Below are 15752 nucleotides of genomic sequence, written 5' to 3' on the forward strand. Positions count from 1 at the left end.
TCCCCCCCCCAAGAGAGCAAGAGAAAGGCAGTCAGCCTTTGATGCCCTGGGAACGCAGGTGTGCTGCCTGTCCCTGACTCTACCATAAACAAAAACCAGACAGTAAATGGGCTAGCTGACGACCCGGGGCCTCCCGTCGCCCTGATGGCTAGTACCAGTAATTGACACGCCTGCACTGTCCCAGGAGAGGAATCTTCGCCCATCACATACCAGAGGTGCCCATTGTCTGCATTTTTCCCAGGTGTAAATTATGCTTTGCACCCTTCGTGGGAAACTTGGTGTTCAAAGCCATTTTTCCTAATTGGCCACTTGAGACCAGGAAGAAGCCTACATGACCCAAGGGGTATAAAAGAGGTTCAGCAGCCCACCCCATTTGAGCTCCAATCATCTATACCTGCTGGCAGGTATTGATTGTCTCCCGAGGTCTGTGGGACGCCCAACCTCGCCCTACTTCTTCCTGAGGGATTGAGAGAAAGACGCTGCCCACGCCAAGTCTGGAATGCAGGGGTGAGAATATATACCTGCTATGTGTATTTTGCATGCATTTAATAAGAGCTCAGAGAACCAAAAGGGTTTCATGGTACCTGTAAGTGACTTATTAGTGTAATTTCTGTCCTGTCCTTTGTAGTGGCTGTGTTATCTGTAACACAGCAGTAGCATTTAACAACTAAGTTTACCCTGTAACAATAAAATAGTAACTGTTTAAGCTTTAACCTGACTCCTTCAGTTGCTGTAACAGAACCAAGCACAATTTAAAAGAACTTCAGCCGGTCATAAGGGACTCACTGCCCTGACCGTCGGCTGACACACGGTCAGTCTCTTTTGGCCTGTAAGGGGCCTGTTGTTGTACCCTTTTTTTTTGTTAAACTTCACTGCCATGTGCCTACAAACAATTATACCTTAACTCAGCTTTTTAGATGTGTTTATATTAGGGTGGTTCAGCACTTCATCAGTTTGTGTAAAGCAGAGGTGGTGAATCTTTTTTGGGCCGGGGTTCACTGACCCACAGAAGAAAAAAATCAATCAGGGGCTGCATACAAGTGAGAAACAAAAACAAACCCTACCCCTCACCAGCATGGGCTCTCCAATGCTGCGGGGAGCCTTGCGTCTCAGGGGCTGGATCCAGGCAAACTGGGGATTGGATCTGGCCCCCAGGCCTGCCGTTCCCCACCCCGGGTCTAAAGCAAAAAGCTGTGGAGAATGTGCCAGTCCCCACAAAAGTAAGTATAAGATAATCCAATAGAGGACCCTAGCTCATGATTCTCAATAAGAGCAATTAGAACCAAACATCACAAACACTATTTTATTTATGTATTAGCTTTCTTATGGTGCTTATGAATGCTGTATGTGATTGTCTAGCAAATGTTAATGAGCTAAGCACCAAAAACATAGTGAAATAAAAAAGATTGCTGGCAAACAGAGATACAAAAAAAACACATGGCACTTGTTACTGATGACAGATGTTCTTTTATATTTGATATTTGGTAATAAAGTAGCTGTTTAATTCAGTGGTGACTTTCTGCATTTGGTAAATTTCTGGTTCTTATTTTCAATTAATAAAAAATGACTGCAAGTTTTAGTCATTTATGAAATGGTCTTTTGATCAAATGACATTTCAGTCTGCTGGTTTGTCAAAATGACTCCAATATATACACAAAACTGAATTAGAAGGTTATATAATTTGCATGGTAGTTGTGGATAAACCAACCTTCCTGCCCTCAAATTTTTACACCTGCAAAATCCAGCTTCTAATATTATTAGTCTCCACTTTCCTTCAGAAATAAGAAACTGATTACATACCATTCTAAAGAAATAATTGCATGGCAGGAAGAGAAAGAATATTGCTATCTTCTTAGACTCTGAAGCATAAATGATAGTCAGACTGGCTTTTGTTATTGCACTACACTGTAATTTCCTCTAAACAAACCTGAATATTTCAATAAAAAGGTTTATTTATAACTTATATAGGTTGAAGCATGGTTTATTAAAATTGATCACGGAGAGTGCTGGGGAGGGTCCTCAGGCAGAAGGGTTAGGGCCAGGGACAGCCAGCCCTCAGCACCTCAGAGCCACGTGGAACGTGCCGTGCAGTGCTCTGCTGTCGATTTAAAGGGCTGGTGCTCCTCCCCTCTCCCCATTGGCAGGCCTGAAATTGGCATGAAACAAAGCATGCTAAACATATTTCAACTGGAACAGAGCAACCACCTGAAAGATCAACTGGCTCCCAGGCACCTCACTATGTGTGTCATTTATATTTACTACTGAAATAAACCAAATATTTTGGAAAAGGAGAGAAAGGGAACATGAGCATTTTAGAAACTGTAAACTTACTTTTGGTGCAATTTAGCTGCCCTCACCAAATAGTTTATAAAACAGAAGGACTGAGGCCAATTCATCTTGGCGTGATTACAAATTGAAGTAAACGCTCTTAAATTGAGAAGAACTTTAGGGTCAAAATCTGCTCTGCATTAAAATGGTATGAATCCAGATTAATGGCATTAATGTAGATTTTCCTCATTTTAAATGAGATCAGGATCTGGGCATTCATTCCATACCTAGTTTTTTTTTAAACTGAGATAATTTAATCTAGTCCAAAGCAACAGGGCACCCATTTTTGTGTATGATGATTGACTGATGTGTTGTCTCACGCTGAAATGGTAGAGTAGGAAGGCTGGTCTAATAGATATGGCACTGAGTTGACAAGAGACTAGAAAGCAATTCTTGGCTCAATCGCAGTCCTCTTCTTGAATAATGGTTTGCTAGTCACTTGACTGACACTGTGCCTCAACTCCCCATCTATAAAATGGGTAAATACCTACCTCACAGTGGTATTGAGGATAAAATCTAGCAATGATGATGAAGGATCTACAAATAGTCAGGGCCTTCATCATCAACAAATGCTTATCTGAGTGTATAGAAAAAGATACCGAAGGGTGGTCTTTGACATTTTGTGACTTATTAATATAACAAGGAAGTGATTTGAAAGGGTCATATACATGTTTTTAGTTAATTTATTCTCATTAACTTACTTTTCTGGTTTTAGATCCCTGTAAATAATTCCAAGACTATGGAGGTGATCTAAAGCCAAGGCCAGCTCAGCTAAGTAGAACTTGACATCCTCTTCCGTAAACATTACCTAGACAGAAAGAAAGGGAGAACAAGTCTAATTACTGTAAGATAACCGGTTGATTTCCTTTGAACAAGCTGCACGGGAGAATTCTCTGACACAGGAATTCAAGAAAGACTATCATATCAGATTCAATGTGTCAGTACTTGTCTGCATTCACATTGACTATCCTTATCAGGTTCTCCTGGTTACAAGATAAAATTCTGTTAATTCAGCTATGTTTTCTCCTCCCTTAAATAGTGCTGCTTTCCTTTTTGTTTTGGTCATTTCAGCCGACAATACATATGAATATAAATCAGGGCTGAGCCTTAGTCATTGATGTTAGTGACAAAGTCAATAATGCCCAGCTAGGCCCTTAGTACCTACATATATCCTTGTTTATGAAATTCTTGGCACATGAATCCCAAATTCCCACGAGCTGAGATTTAGACCTATTTTGTCTGTCAGTGTTTTATGAATGGAAATATGGAATTTATTTTCAAAAGGTCAACAAAATATGCAACATGCATAGACTTAGGGCCAGATCCAAAAACCCATTGAAACAAACATGAGTTTTTCAATTCAATTGAGTGGGTTTGGGGTCTTAGTTATGACAAGCTTCTCTCTTACTCACCTGCCAAGACATAAGTTTGATATCAGACATTACCCTGATGGCATCAGACACAGAACAATATCCGGCTCAGGCAGAATGGCTACAGACCAGAAATGGCTCCTCCACTAGTCTAGCTTGAGCACAGTGGCAAACTCCTGGAGCCTGATTGCTAAGGTATGGGAACTGCAGCTACTGGCTGTGAAGCAGAACTCAGAGAGCTGAGCTATAGCTGCAGATTACCCAGCTGGGTGCTTCTAAAACATCACGTGGGGAGGTGGGATTAATGCGTCTAGAGTCTAGAGCAATTCCTGGCAGCCAGCTAGGGGCTGTCTTCTGCCTGGTCCTGGTGACTCAAGCCCTGACCACATAGCTCTCACCACAGCTACAGGAAGGCAGGGGAATAGAAAAGAATATAGGGGAACCCATGAGGAAGGAATTGGAAGGGAGACAGAGATGACCCTTCCAGGGGCAGGGAAGCAGGGAGAGGAGCAGGTATACAGCTGAGACAGAAGAGAGAAGAACTGCTAGCTCCAAGGGAAGGTGGTAGCTCTTGGCTGACTGGGACTCCCACCAGCTGCTGCAGGGGACCGTACTATCCACATTCTGCAGGTTGCCACTTGGTCAGCTCGTACCCTCTGCCTTGGAGTCTCTCACAGCTGTGTCCATCCCCACCTCCACTACTAGCTATTGCCTCTCCCCAGCAGCCAGACCCAGCTTGCTCCCATGTGTCCCAGGTTAAACTCCTTGGGATTTGTAATGCCACTGGCAAAAGTCCCAGGCAAAAAGACTCTCAGAGATGTATCCTCTCCTATGAGCTCAGCCAATGGTGTAAATGGAATAACATTCTCCACCACTGTCTCTACCGATGGTAGATAGAACCAAAACCCATGTAGAATTTAAAATAATGTAATATGTTTTCAAAACAAATAGCCACTTGCTGTCATTGCTCTTTGTGAATTGAAAATGCCAGATTTCAGGTGAGAGCAATGCTTTAAGAATTTGGCTTGCATTATTCACATGCACTCTCTTTTCCTCTCTCTGTATTTACACCCTCGACTTTGTGGTACCCAGTAGTTTTCACTGCCTCACCGGTATTGGTGCAAGACTCTTCTCCTGGGCAACCCCTACCCCCGTCAGCAGCTGTCCTGTGTCCTCCTCCTCTTTTCAAATTTAATCTGAAAACCATTATTTCCTCATTACTCTCTCATCCTCTGTCAGTTTTCTCCTCTCTGCTATTTTTTTTAATTATGTAACTGTATATTTATGGACATTTAATTCTGGGAAGCAGTGTGGGATAAGGTCTGTATGAAATATTCTAGTCAGACTAAAAGTGCTGTGTTATGAATAATGTATGTTTAACAAAAATAAAAACATTACACAGGGAAAGAGTGGTAAACCTGGGTCACTCTTCCTCAAAATCATTGGAAATTTAAGGATTAGACAGCACTTCTGTCCAGGGTTGGAGTAATGTAATTCTTGGGGCAGAAGGGCAGAGGCAAAGAAGAGACTGACTCTCTCTAGTTCAGCACATTCTGGTCCAGCAAAATCCATGGTCTGCCATGGTTTTAGTTAGTCAACTGTCCACTTATTGTGGGTGTGGCCAAGTTTCCTGATGTCCCATAAGGTTTGTTTACAGCCACCAGTCCTGGTTCTCAGTGTCCTGTGCTGTTGTTTAGCTTTAAATTACCTCAGTGTCTTCTAAGGGTATGTCTACGCCGCATTCCTCTTTTGAGAGAGGAATGCAAATGCAGACAAATGAAATTCCAAATGAAGCACGGATTTGAATTTCCTGCACTTCATTTGCATAATTGCGTCCGGCTGCTTTTTCAAAATACCTTATTTCGAGATAAAACACACTGCTTAGACATGATTATTTTGAGAAAATACCCTTCTTTCAAAACAACCCTTAAACCAGGAGTAAGTTCGGCCAGGATTTCAACTTTTGTGTGAATTCCTAAAGGTTTAGAAACAACTAATAATCCTGTAGCACCTTAGAGACTAATAAATATACAGGATCATGAGTTTTTGTGGGTAAAACCCACATCATCAGGTGAGTAGGAGTGAAAACAACAGAATCCAAGATATATATAACAGCAAAAGCAGTTACCTGTCAATTGTAGGACCCATGTTAATGAAACTCGTTAAGTAGGCTGATGTATCCCACTCATACATTTTTATGTGAAAATATGAATGTTAAAGGTATGGAAAATGTCTTTGTAGTGTGTTAACCAGTTAATATCTTTATTCAAGTCCAAGTTGACAGCAGTTTCTCTCTGTAATTGGGTGATAAAATTGTGTGTAGAAGAATGGCTACTTGAGTCACCTCAGAGAGACACTCCATCGGGGAGCTAATCAGGGATAGCTGAACCCAGTTACAGCAAGACAAGAATTTTACTCACCAGAAGCCACAATAGGGAATATACTGGGGCACCCTGCTGGCCTATTTACTCTGAATTTTGGAGTTTACTTGAAGGAGTACAGAACGAGACCTCTGCTAAATGTAAAATATCTGGTGAAATATCCCTTCCAGATTTTCCAATTTTTTGGCACTTGAACCTCAGCTTCCTGTGAACTCTCTAACCCTGTTACACATGTCCACTTGAACATGGACTTCATAGGATGTGGAATCTGGATATCTTTTCTGTCCACATCACACTCACCATGTGGTTCTTTTTAGCAGTGAGTTAGGGGTAATTCTACCATGAGAAGGAACTATCAATGATCTGACCACTAGGAGTAAATGGTAATTAATTTTTTCTATTAAACATGATGCTAGCACTTATCCCATGATGTCAACAAAGGCATTAAAAACATTTAGGGAAATTATAACCAATTACGGCTCAAATTGAGATTCATGGAATGTAAATACACCCAGAGACACAAATTCTGAAAATGATCCAAGGCATTACTGTGTGTTCTACACAAAAATCAATGGGCTTACCTCTTTGGAGAGTCTAGTAAAAAGGTCTCCTCCCCGTAGGAAATCTAGTATTAGATACAACTTTCCTTCTGTTTGAAATGCTGCATAAGAAAAGAATGGAGATGATGGAAACTTTAATCATTGCAAAGTCTGCAGAGAATGAATATTATTGATTAATTCTGCATCCTTTGTTAACTCTTCTACCATAGTAACACTTCAGTTTTTGAATAGAATTATTTAAACTCTGCTGAACTAAGCCATCTAGCCCATACTAAAAGGAACAATCCTGCATTAGCTGGGAGATAGGGATTTATTAGAAACACATTCCTCAGCAACTGGTCCCAGAGCCAGGGCTGCAGTCTGAGCCCAAATGTCTACCCAGCAATTTTAGAGCCCCACGACCTGAGACTTGCGGGTCCGAGCCAGCTGATCCAAGCCAACTGCAGGCCTTTAATTATGGTGTAGATGCAATGTAAGAAGCAAAAACTGCCCTCCATTGCACAGGTGAGGAAAAGAGAAGAGAATAAAACTAATCCGAGCAAGAAGAGAGCCACAGCTGGTCAAAATTCTCACAGAAGCTCCTAAGCACTGGCAATACGACTCTCCAGGAATTCTGGGAGCTTGATGGGCTATGACAAATCTAGGGAGAAGCTGCTCTGTGTAACTGAAAGCGTTACATTAGTTTACAGACATTTAGGGAGTGTGATCCATTAATAGTAGTTTTTTTGAAACAAGAGACTAATAAAATCAAACTGTTTGCTGCATAGTGGTGGAAGGACTAGCATATTTGTTAGCCTACCGCCAGCATCCTTTGGTAACACCATCCCTACATTATACCTGGCATCAAATTTATTTTGAGAGAGGAGTAGCTAAGCCTGCCACATGATGAACTTTTCCTCTGATGTGAGGAAAATGAAGTCTCATGCACACCAGAAACCGAGGGGAAATGGACAGTATTTGGGAAGGTGCTATTCTTACCAACGATACAGATCCAATAGCAATTTCCACAACAAACATGAAAATAATGCAAATTCCATTTAATTTTAGTTACCATAATGAAGCTTGACTATGAAAGGATGATTCACTTCTGCCAAAATATCTCTCTCCATTTTCGATCGCACCCGATCCCGAACTGTAAAGTCAGAAACAATGAGAACAGTCGATTAAGAGGAAGCAAGATACACGAGAGAAAACACAGAATCGGGACTCAAGAGACTTGGATTCTAGTTCTGACACTTTCACTGGCCACCTATGTAACTTGGGCAAGTCACTTCACCTTCCCTCTCTCCCTGTCCCTATCCATCGGTCTTGTCTCTGTAGATAGTAAGTGGTTGGGGCAGGGACTGTTCCTTTGCAATTGTACAATAGCAAGTACTAATCTTGGCTGGGCTGTGAGGCACTACTTCAAAATAAACTATAGGTGATTAAGGCTTACACAAATAATTTTAATGTAAAATAAAACATAAATTAAAAAATAAACATAACTGCAACTGATCATGGCAAGTTAACCAAGAGACTATGATAGTTAACCCTGTGTGCATTTAAGCATATTTGTGCTGTGCTGATATTAGCAATAAGAATGACTCATTGAACACCTGAATGTGGTATTTTAAGCTCCCAATCTGATACAATTAGTAAAAAGGAAAAGTCTGTGGCTGAGGCAAAAGAGGCAAGTATTATTTTCATATGCAGAGACAATTAGTGCAAGGCAGAAGCAAGAATAATGATTTTTTTATGGATCATATGAATGAAGAATAAGAGAAAAAATAATTACTGACGTGTATAGGGTTCAGGCTAATCAAGACTGAAATGGAAGATTACATAGTAACTGTGTTTAATAGAATTTCAAGACACCATGCTGGGTTCCACTTTTCAGATGAATCTCTCAATCCTAAAGATGTATTTTCTTCTTGGTCACAGTTTTACTGATTTTTCTAATACATCTGTTTAGATTTCCTGTTCCTTCTCCTTGTACCACATTATTTATTCAGCTCCAGCACCCACCCACCAACCCTCCCACTGTGTTGCCAGTTTATTTTAGTCAATAATGCATGAGACTTCAATGTGGTTCTATTGTCACATGTACATGAGTTGGGTGTATTGATAAATGGAAGGTCAAAAGCTGAATGCCTCCAGCACCCAAGTAATGAATATATTACAGTGCAATGGCACGTTCTTCTCTACAACTGTGCTTTTAAAATGGTTGGCTTAAAGACACTGGTCCAAACCAAAATTTCACATATGAAAACCTTTCAATGCTGGGAAAATGTGGGGCTCTAGCTATTTTAATGTTCTGTTTAAGCATGGTTTTGTAATCCTCATTAGCTATTCACACTGCTTCCTCAATTCAAGCCATTTGTAATAAAATCCAACCACACCCAGGTCCAGATATCAGATCATGTGCAAAGATGGTGCATCATAGTCATACAGTGGGAAATCCAGGCAGGGGCATACTTCTAAAATGTGGCACATGCCATACATCGCAAGTAGCCAATTCTGTACCCAGCCTAGGAATTCTTGGGGTAGAAATGGCTGCTCTCTCCCTACCTAGGTTATTTACTATTTCAAATCAAATGGGTAAACTACTGTGAGTGTTTCCAGAAGTCTAGCTGTGCAAAATGTAGGCAACCCACAAAAACATTCACGTAAGCCATGCATCCGCTCCAAGCCACAAAATCCCCAAGGGAGAGGACAGAGGGAGTGGGCAGAAGCAGGAGTGATTTGTTACCCACCACTTGGTAAGAGTATGTCAGCTGCAAAGTCAGCATAGACGGAGAAGGACAGCCCAGCTATTCCCACCAAACCAACCATACCCTTTATCCTGGCTGGCCCTTGACAGGAGTCAGTAGTGATGCACTGATGTTTATTTAAATCGCATTATAAAAAAATTTGGCTTTAAGTTACTTTGGGTATTAGTTTGACCAAGGACAGTTGAGTGTAGCAGCAGAGGGGATAGGTGTGATGTATGCTGGCATCTCATCTGTGTGGCTATAGCCATGAGCAATGGCAGGCCTCCCCCACCCCGCTGGGTATTTCTCTTGACACGCTGTTAGGGTGTTGTGTTTTTACATGAGCCTGTTGTGCTGGTGAGAGCACTGAGGGCAGGTGCTGTATCAGGATAGTTTATGATGTGGATTAGGATATTATGTGGCTAACAGGAAGACTGCACAGGCAGGGGTGGGGAGGGAGACTGTTTGCTATGAAGAGGTGATTGAAATGGTTGTATATGTGGGGGAACCACCTGCATAAGGGGTTTCAGTATCGCAGACTTCTACCTTTTCGCCACAGGCCTCACTACTCAGTATGGGTATGTCTACACTACCCCGCTAGTTCGAACTAGCGGGGTAATGTAGGCATACTGCAATTGCAAATGAAGCCCGGGATTTGAATTTCCCGGGCTTCATTTGCATAAGCGGGGCGCCGCCATTTTTAAATCCCCGCTCGTTCGAACCCCGTGCCGCGTGGCTACACGCGGCACGAACTAGGTAGTTCGAACTAGGCTTCCTAGTTCGAACTACCGTTACTCCTCGTGGAATGAGGAGTAATGGTAGTTCGAACTAGGAAGCCTAGTTCGAACTACCTAGTTCGTGCCGCGTGTAGCCACGCGGCACGGGGTTCGAACGAGCGGGGATTTAAAAATGGCGGCGCCCCGCTTATGCAAATGAAGCCCGGGAAATTCAAATCCCGGGCTTCATTTGCAATTGCGGTATGCCTACATTACCCCGCTAGTTCGAACTAGCGGGGTAGTATAGACATACCCTATTTCTATAGATCTGTAATCCTCCTTATCCTTCATAAGAACATGTCTGTTTTGAAAAGAGATTCTGAGATGTGGGTGGTCACACTGGAAGTAACAGGGCTGTATGCTGTGGGGTTGTCTCTGTGCACATTCAACAGTTCCCTTGGGCCTATGTGGCTCAGATCATTTCACATAATTCACCAAAGTGGTGGTGACACATTTTGGGACTTCATCAGCCTGTCCTGTTGCTATGCCATCTGTGTCCCCGCATGGAGACACACACTGTAGTATACACATGTGATCTTGCAGATGCCTTGGCTTGATGACCCCTTTTTACATATCCTTCTAATCTCTCATTCCCTACCCAGGGCAACTAAAAAGGCTGTTGTGGCACACAGGTATTTCTGTGGCTAATCAGACCTATAAGTGGGTGACATGCTCTCTCCGTCCCTTTGCACTACCTATTTACTGGCATGAGTGCCTGTGGGACAGCAATTATGTGGGCTCACTTTTGACATCACAGCATTTGTTGTTTAGCTCACGGCTCAGATGTCTTCTCATGTTCTATGACCCCGCAGATCTCTCTCTGTTGTTCTCCTCCCCTATCACTTTCCTATTGCTTTAGTGTCCCTGGGCTGTGACTGCTTTTAAATGTGTTTCCTTCAATAGATTAACATTCCTCAAGGTGGGGACAGCTGATGGCTTGCTGTTCTCTCGAGTGTTTGTAAGGCCCTATCACCGTAGTATTTCAATGCCATACAATGCTATTGGCAGCAAAACTCAAGAGACACACCCTCGCCCTCAGTTCCCACTCAACACAGGCTTTCTGGATGTGGAGGAAGGTCAGGTTGTCTCTCTCTCATCCTGGCATGTGCTATATGTTCAAGCTCTTCCTGCTGCTGTCTACATTTTTGATGTAGGTGAAGCAGGTGTTCATGGGGAAAAGCCTTCAGGCTTTGGCTCAGTTTGACTCCTCTAAGCAAGTCTTCCCCAAGGGGAACCCTTATGTATGAAAACGCTCTGCCTGCTGCATTCAAAAGATTTGTGCTAGTGCCCAGGACTGCCCCAAATGTCTAGTGCTTGCATCCTGGCACACAGAAAACCAGCATAAATGAGTAACATTTAGCGATTGTCTGTAATCTGAATCAACTCTGGCTCAGTCATTCCAGATTGCTGGGTCCTGGTTGCTCTGGGTTTGGTCACCAGATTCTAAAGGAAGAGAGGAGTGGGGTCTGAATATGGGATTGGATGTGAGGGATTGAGATGTCTGGCCCAGTGAACCAAAAAGCACAAATGTGTGTTTCTGAAACTATGCGAATACCTCCTGTTGTCTAAGTCATTACACGGGGCTGTGTAACTTTGTACTTTCCTTTGCTGGATCAGCTGGCATGGGAGACAACTGGCATCATCCTAAATTTGGTCAGTTGTCTACGAGGACCTATTCACAAGGACCATTTTACTCTGTCATACTGGAAGTTCTGTAGTTCACTTCAATGTGTCCCCCTCACTTGGCCATATGCAACAGTCTGCTACAGAATAAGTACTAACTCCAGAACTTTCAGGGGTTATGCTGTCTAGGCTGCACTAGTTCCTACCCCTCTCTTGGTATTGGCAGGGGATTGTTAAGATGTCCAAACCCCATCTATAGCACCTAACAGCTCCTTTTTGAATTTGCACCACCTGCAGAAGCAGCATGCACAGGAAGTGGGAGTGTATAGTGTTTTGGCAGGAGATACACATACTAACAGAAGATGTTTACTTATCTGCATAAACTTTTTGTTCACTGAAAACGGTACCCATTTGTTGAACTCTTAGCAATAGGAAAGCTTTTGTCCTGTATATTCAGTATTGGATTTAAGCCAAAATGGGCATTTTGCCTTTCAACGTCAAGCTACACAACAGAGATGGATCTCTCCATCTATATATAACCTAGAGCAGGATCCTCAAACAACAGTAGGTAATTCTGGTGTTCCATCTATTCACTTCATAACAAGTATTTAATGTGGTGGTATATAAACCAAGAAAGTGTGGGAACTGCTGGCCTAGAAGAATAAACGTAAGGCTGGGCTTCAGAACACCCTGAATGCTAATCCTGACCATGCCACTAACTCACATGTAAAGTCTAGGGTAAATACATTATCTATACATTACTTCTGTTTCACATTCCGCAAGGGAGTAGAAGTGACTATACTGTCATATCCTGCAGCAATGGAGAAAGTATATGCCACTAAAAGTGATCCACATTTGAATGTGTCCATGTCGGGATGGTAGGAGAAACTTTTTTTTAAAAGGGGATTTTTGGCTATAGGGCTGGTATAGCTTTCCTAAACAAAAGGGACTAAAGTAAAGGAGATAAAATATTAATACAAAGTGTATTGCACTGGTAAAACAAAGTTCCATCTCCATAGACAGTCCATTGTATTTTTCATCCTAAGCAAATTGAACCAAATTTCCACATCCCCTTCTCGCTAATTTGCTGACATCAAATCTTATCAATAGTTAAATAAGGAAAAAATATTCATTTTCAGCAGATGTGCTTTTGGCTATATGCATGCCACAGCTAGCAAAGTCACATTGCTAATTGTAGATACTGTCAAAGCAGAAGGGCATTGCTTGATGCAGAAGCCATAGAAAGTCTACCAATTCAGCAGGAAATTGGGCTAACTCAATGGAAACCTTTAATTAAGCAAATTGGGGATTAGATGTTATAGAGGTGATGGGGTAGTTTCTCCATTAAAATGCTGATTAAAAGTGGTAGGTAATTTAGTACAAAGATGAAGAAACTTTCCTAAATACTCACTATCCTGGCTCCACTGACATCAATGGGGGTTTTGCCATTGACTTCAGTTGGGCAAAGATTTCCTCTCTGTATTCTTAGATTCATCTGGACAAGTGTTGCCCTCAAAACTATGGCTGTCTTGTCCCCATGACAAGGTAATTTTCAGGTTTATTTAAGGAAAATTTCTCTTACAACATAACACAAGCAGCAAAGATGGTTTATCAGCCTAGAAAAGTATTGCATTTTTTGTCTCCATCTCTCTAATTTGGAGGAGCTGATGTTTGTTCTTTAGGTCAGTGGAAAGGTCATTCACTTTTTTTGGCAGTACAGTTTTGAATTTTGCTGATGAAGTTGGTGCTGGAAAGCTTTAATTATTTTTGTTAGCTAATACATGAGCAAAACAAATGTAGAACAATTTAGTAGCTCTATAAAAAATGTATTAATTTAGAAGAAAAACAAATTAATATAAAGAGAAGGTTATAATATAATGGAATAGTATCTGTTCCACACTGTAACTTGTCATTGTTTCTTTGATAGATAGCACCACAGAGAAAAAGTGTCAGTGAGGGGAGGAGGATGAAAGGAAAGGTCACGGATACTCTAGACTCTGCTCACAGTGGGGGCTATGATTACAGCAAAAACTCAGCTTAATGAACATTTCAGGAACGGATGTTGTCCATAACTCTGAACAAAATATTATGGTTGCTTTTTCAAAATAAAAACAACCGAATGTTGATCTAATACAACTTTGAAAAAATATGGTGCAGCAGAAAAGAATGCTATTTTCCCTTTTTTATAAAATAGTTTATATTTAATTCGATATTATGCTGTATGATTGCATACTTTGGTCCAAATGCAGTTTGTGGTTGACTGGTCAATTCATAACTCTGATATTCTACGTGATGAAGCATTTCAAATAACATTTAACTCCTCCTCAGTTGCTCAGACTTTTCTCAAACTAGCTTCTATTAGGCTGACCCTTTCCCCATAATTGGCCCTAGCCTGAAGGTGAGTTTATTTGAAAGGTATGAACAAAAACCAGCTAATCTATTTTTGATTTATACAATCACAAGAACAAACCCCCTGTTTTTTATTTATTCCTATGTTCCAAACAACAATGTCCTTTTTTCTGTTTGTGTTACTCAAGACAAAAAGGATGAAGCTACAAACATCAAGCTTACTGGTTCAGTAGTCCTTGTGATGGGAGAAGAATCACATTTGAACAGTCTTGGTTTGGTAGCTAAGTTACAGGGCTAATTTTTACTTTGCTCGCTTCTGCCAGCTTAAAACAGAGTACAGGGTGGCAAGGGGCCCACAAACTCATTAGCACCATAGGCAGCCAGTAGCGGACCACTGCTGTCCTCAATTTGAGAAGTGCCAGCCAGAGAGGAGACATGCACCAGAAGAAAACTGGAGGATTTGCATGTTTCTTTGCAGCAATCTACACTGCAAAGGCTAGTATGGAACACTGGACTCTTTGAGGGAAAGAAATAGGCCCTGGCCTCCCAGGAAGGATGAAATCCATCTGGTAGACAGAAAGCATCCCAATGTGCACCTGGGGTCAGTGTGACACATGACCATTTAACATGAGTTTTCTCATGACTGCCAGAATTTTCTGTTTACTCATCTCCTTCAACGCCTCAAGTAAAGATGTATGTTGAGAGAGTAAAGAACTTGCCTTGTTATGGGCATCTCGGTATTCCTTGGTTAAGGATATCTGAACAACACATGGCTAACCTGAGGATTTGACAAATGCAAAGTCTCCTCACCACTTAAAATCCATGTGAGGACAATACGGTTGGGACACCTGAGGGAGAATGTTCAAGCCTATACATTTTGTGTAAGTGCTAAGCAGCAGAAATTTCAGCACAAAGGGTGTGTCCAGACTACAGGGTTTTGTCGACAAAAGTGGACTTTTGTTGACAAAACTATACCTGCGTCTACACTGCTGCTAAGTTCTGTCGACATAACGTCAACAAAACTCAGCAGTTTTGTCGACGTATGTAAACCTCATTCTACGAGTGCCATCTATTACATATGAAGTAAACATTTTAAAGAACTAGATTCTAATCTCAAATATGCATGCGTGTCATAGAACATTAACTGGATACACAGCAGCTGATTCTACAAAATACAAAGCAATATAGGCTTCCTAACTGAGATTGGGATCTGGATGTGCTTTGAAAGAAAATATGCATTACTTTTGCTCCATTCTCTGACAGAGAATCGCACTAAAGATTCTCATTGGGGAAAAAAAAAGTATTCTTAATCTTTAGTTTGGGTTAGTAAACCCAAGTGACTCATTTAGTTTAAAAATACTAACCAAGATGAGGCAATTCTGATATTTTAATTTTTTTTTGGCATTGCATCTTAAGTTGTCCATCAGACTTGAATTTGAGCTGCTAATCCAAGTTACAACCAGAGCTGTTTTATTTTCATGTTATACCTTATCATAGGGATCTGTTATAGTATGCAACTATACTACCATCACCTGAATAATGAACAATAATGGCAAAGGCTTGTACAGAATGCCACTGAACATTTCTGTTTTTGTTTTCTCCTCTCCTATAGAGGACTATCTACTTTTCTGGGAGA

At 41.4% G+C, this 15752-nt stretch overlaps 1 protein-coding gene across 2 annotated transcripts in view; it reads right to left on the bottom strand.

Moving 5' to 3' along the window:
- Window positions 1–15752, bottom strand: part of RPS6KA2 (ribosomal protein S6 kinase A2) — a 337677-nt gene that overhangs the window by 92704 nt on the left and 229221 nt on the right. For both annotated transcript variants that reach the window (XM_075924624.1, XM_006134512.4), the window contains 3 exons: window positions 7691–7771; window positions 6661–6740; window positions 3030–3136 (listed from right to left, as the gene is read on the bottom strand). In XM_075924624.1, the coding sequence (XP_075780739.1) occupies window positions 3030–3136; window positions 6661–6740; window positions 7691–7771 (268 nt within the window). The remainder of the gene's footprint in view (window positions 1–3029; window positions 3137–6660; window positions 6741–7690; window positions 7772–15752) is intronic.

Source organism: Pelodiscus sinensis, chromosome 3 (genome assembly GCF_049634645.1).
Source record: "Pelodiscus sinensis isolate JC-2024 chromosome 3, ASM4963464v1, whole genome shotgun sequence".
Taxonomy (NCBI): domain Eukaryota; kingdom Metazoa; phylum Chordata; order Testudines; family Trionychidae; genus Pelodiscus; species Pelodiscus sinensis.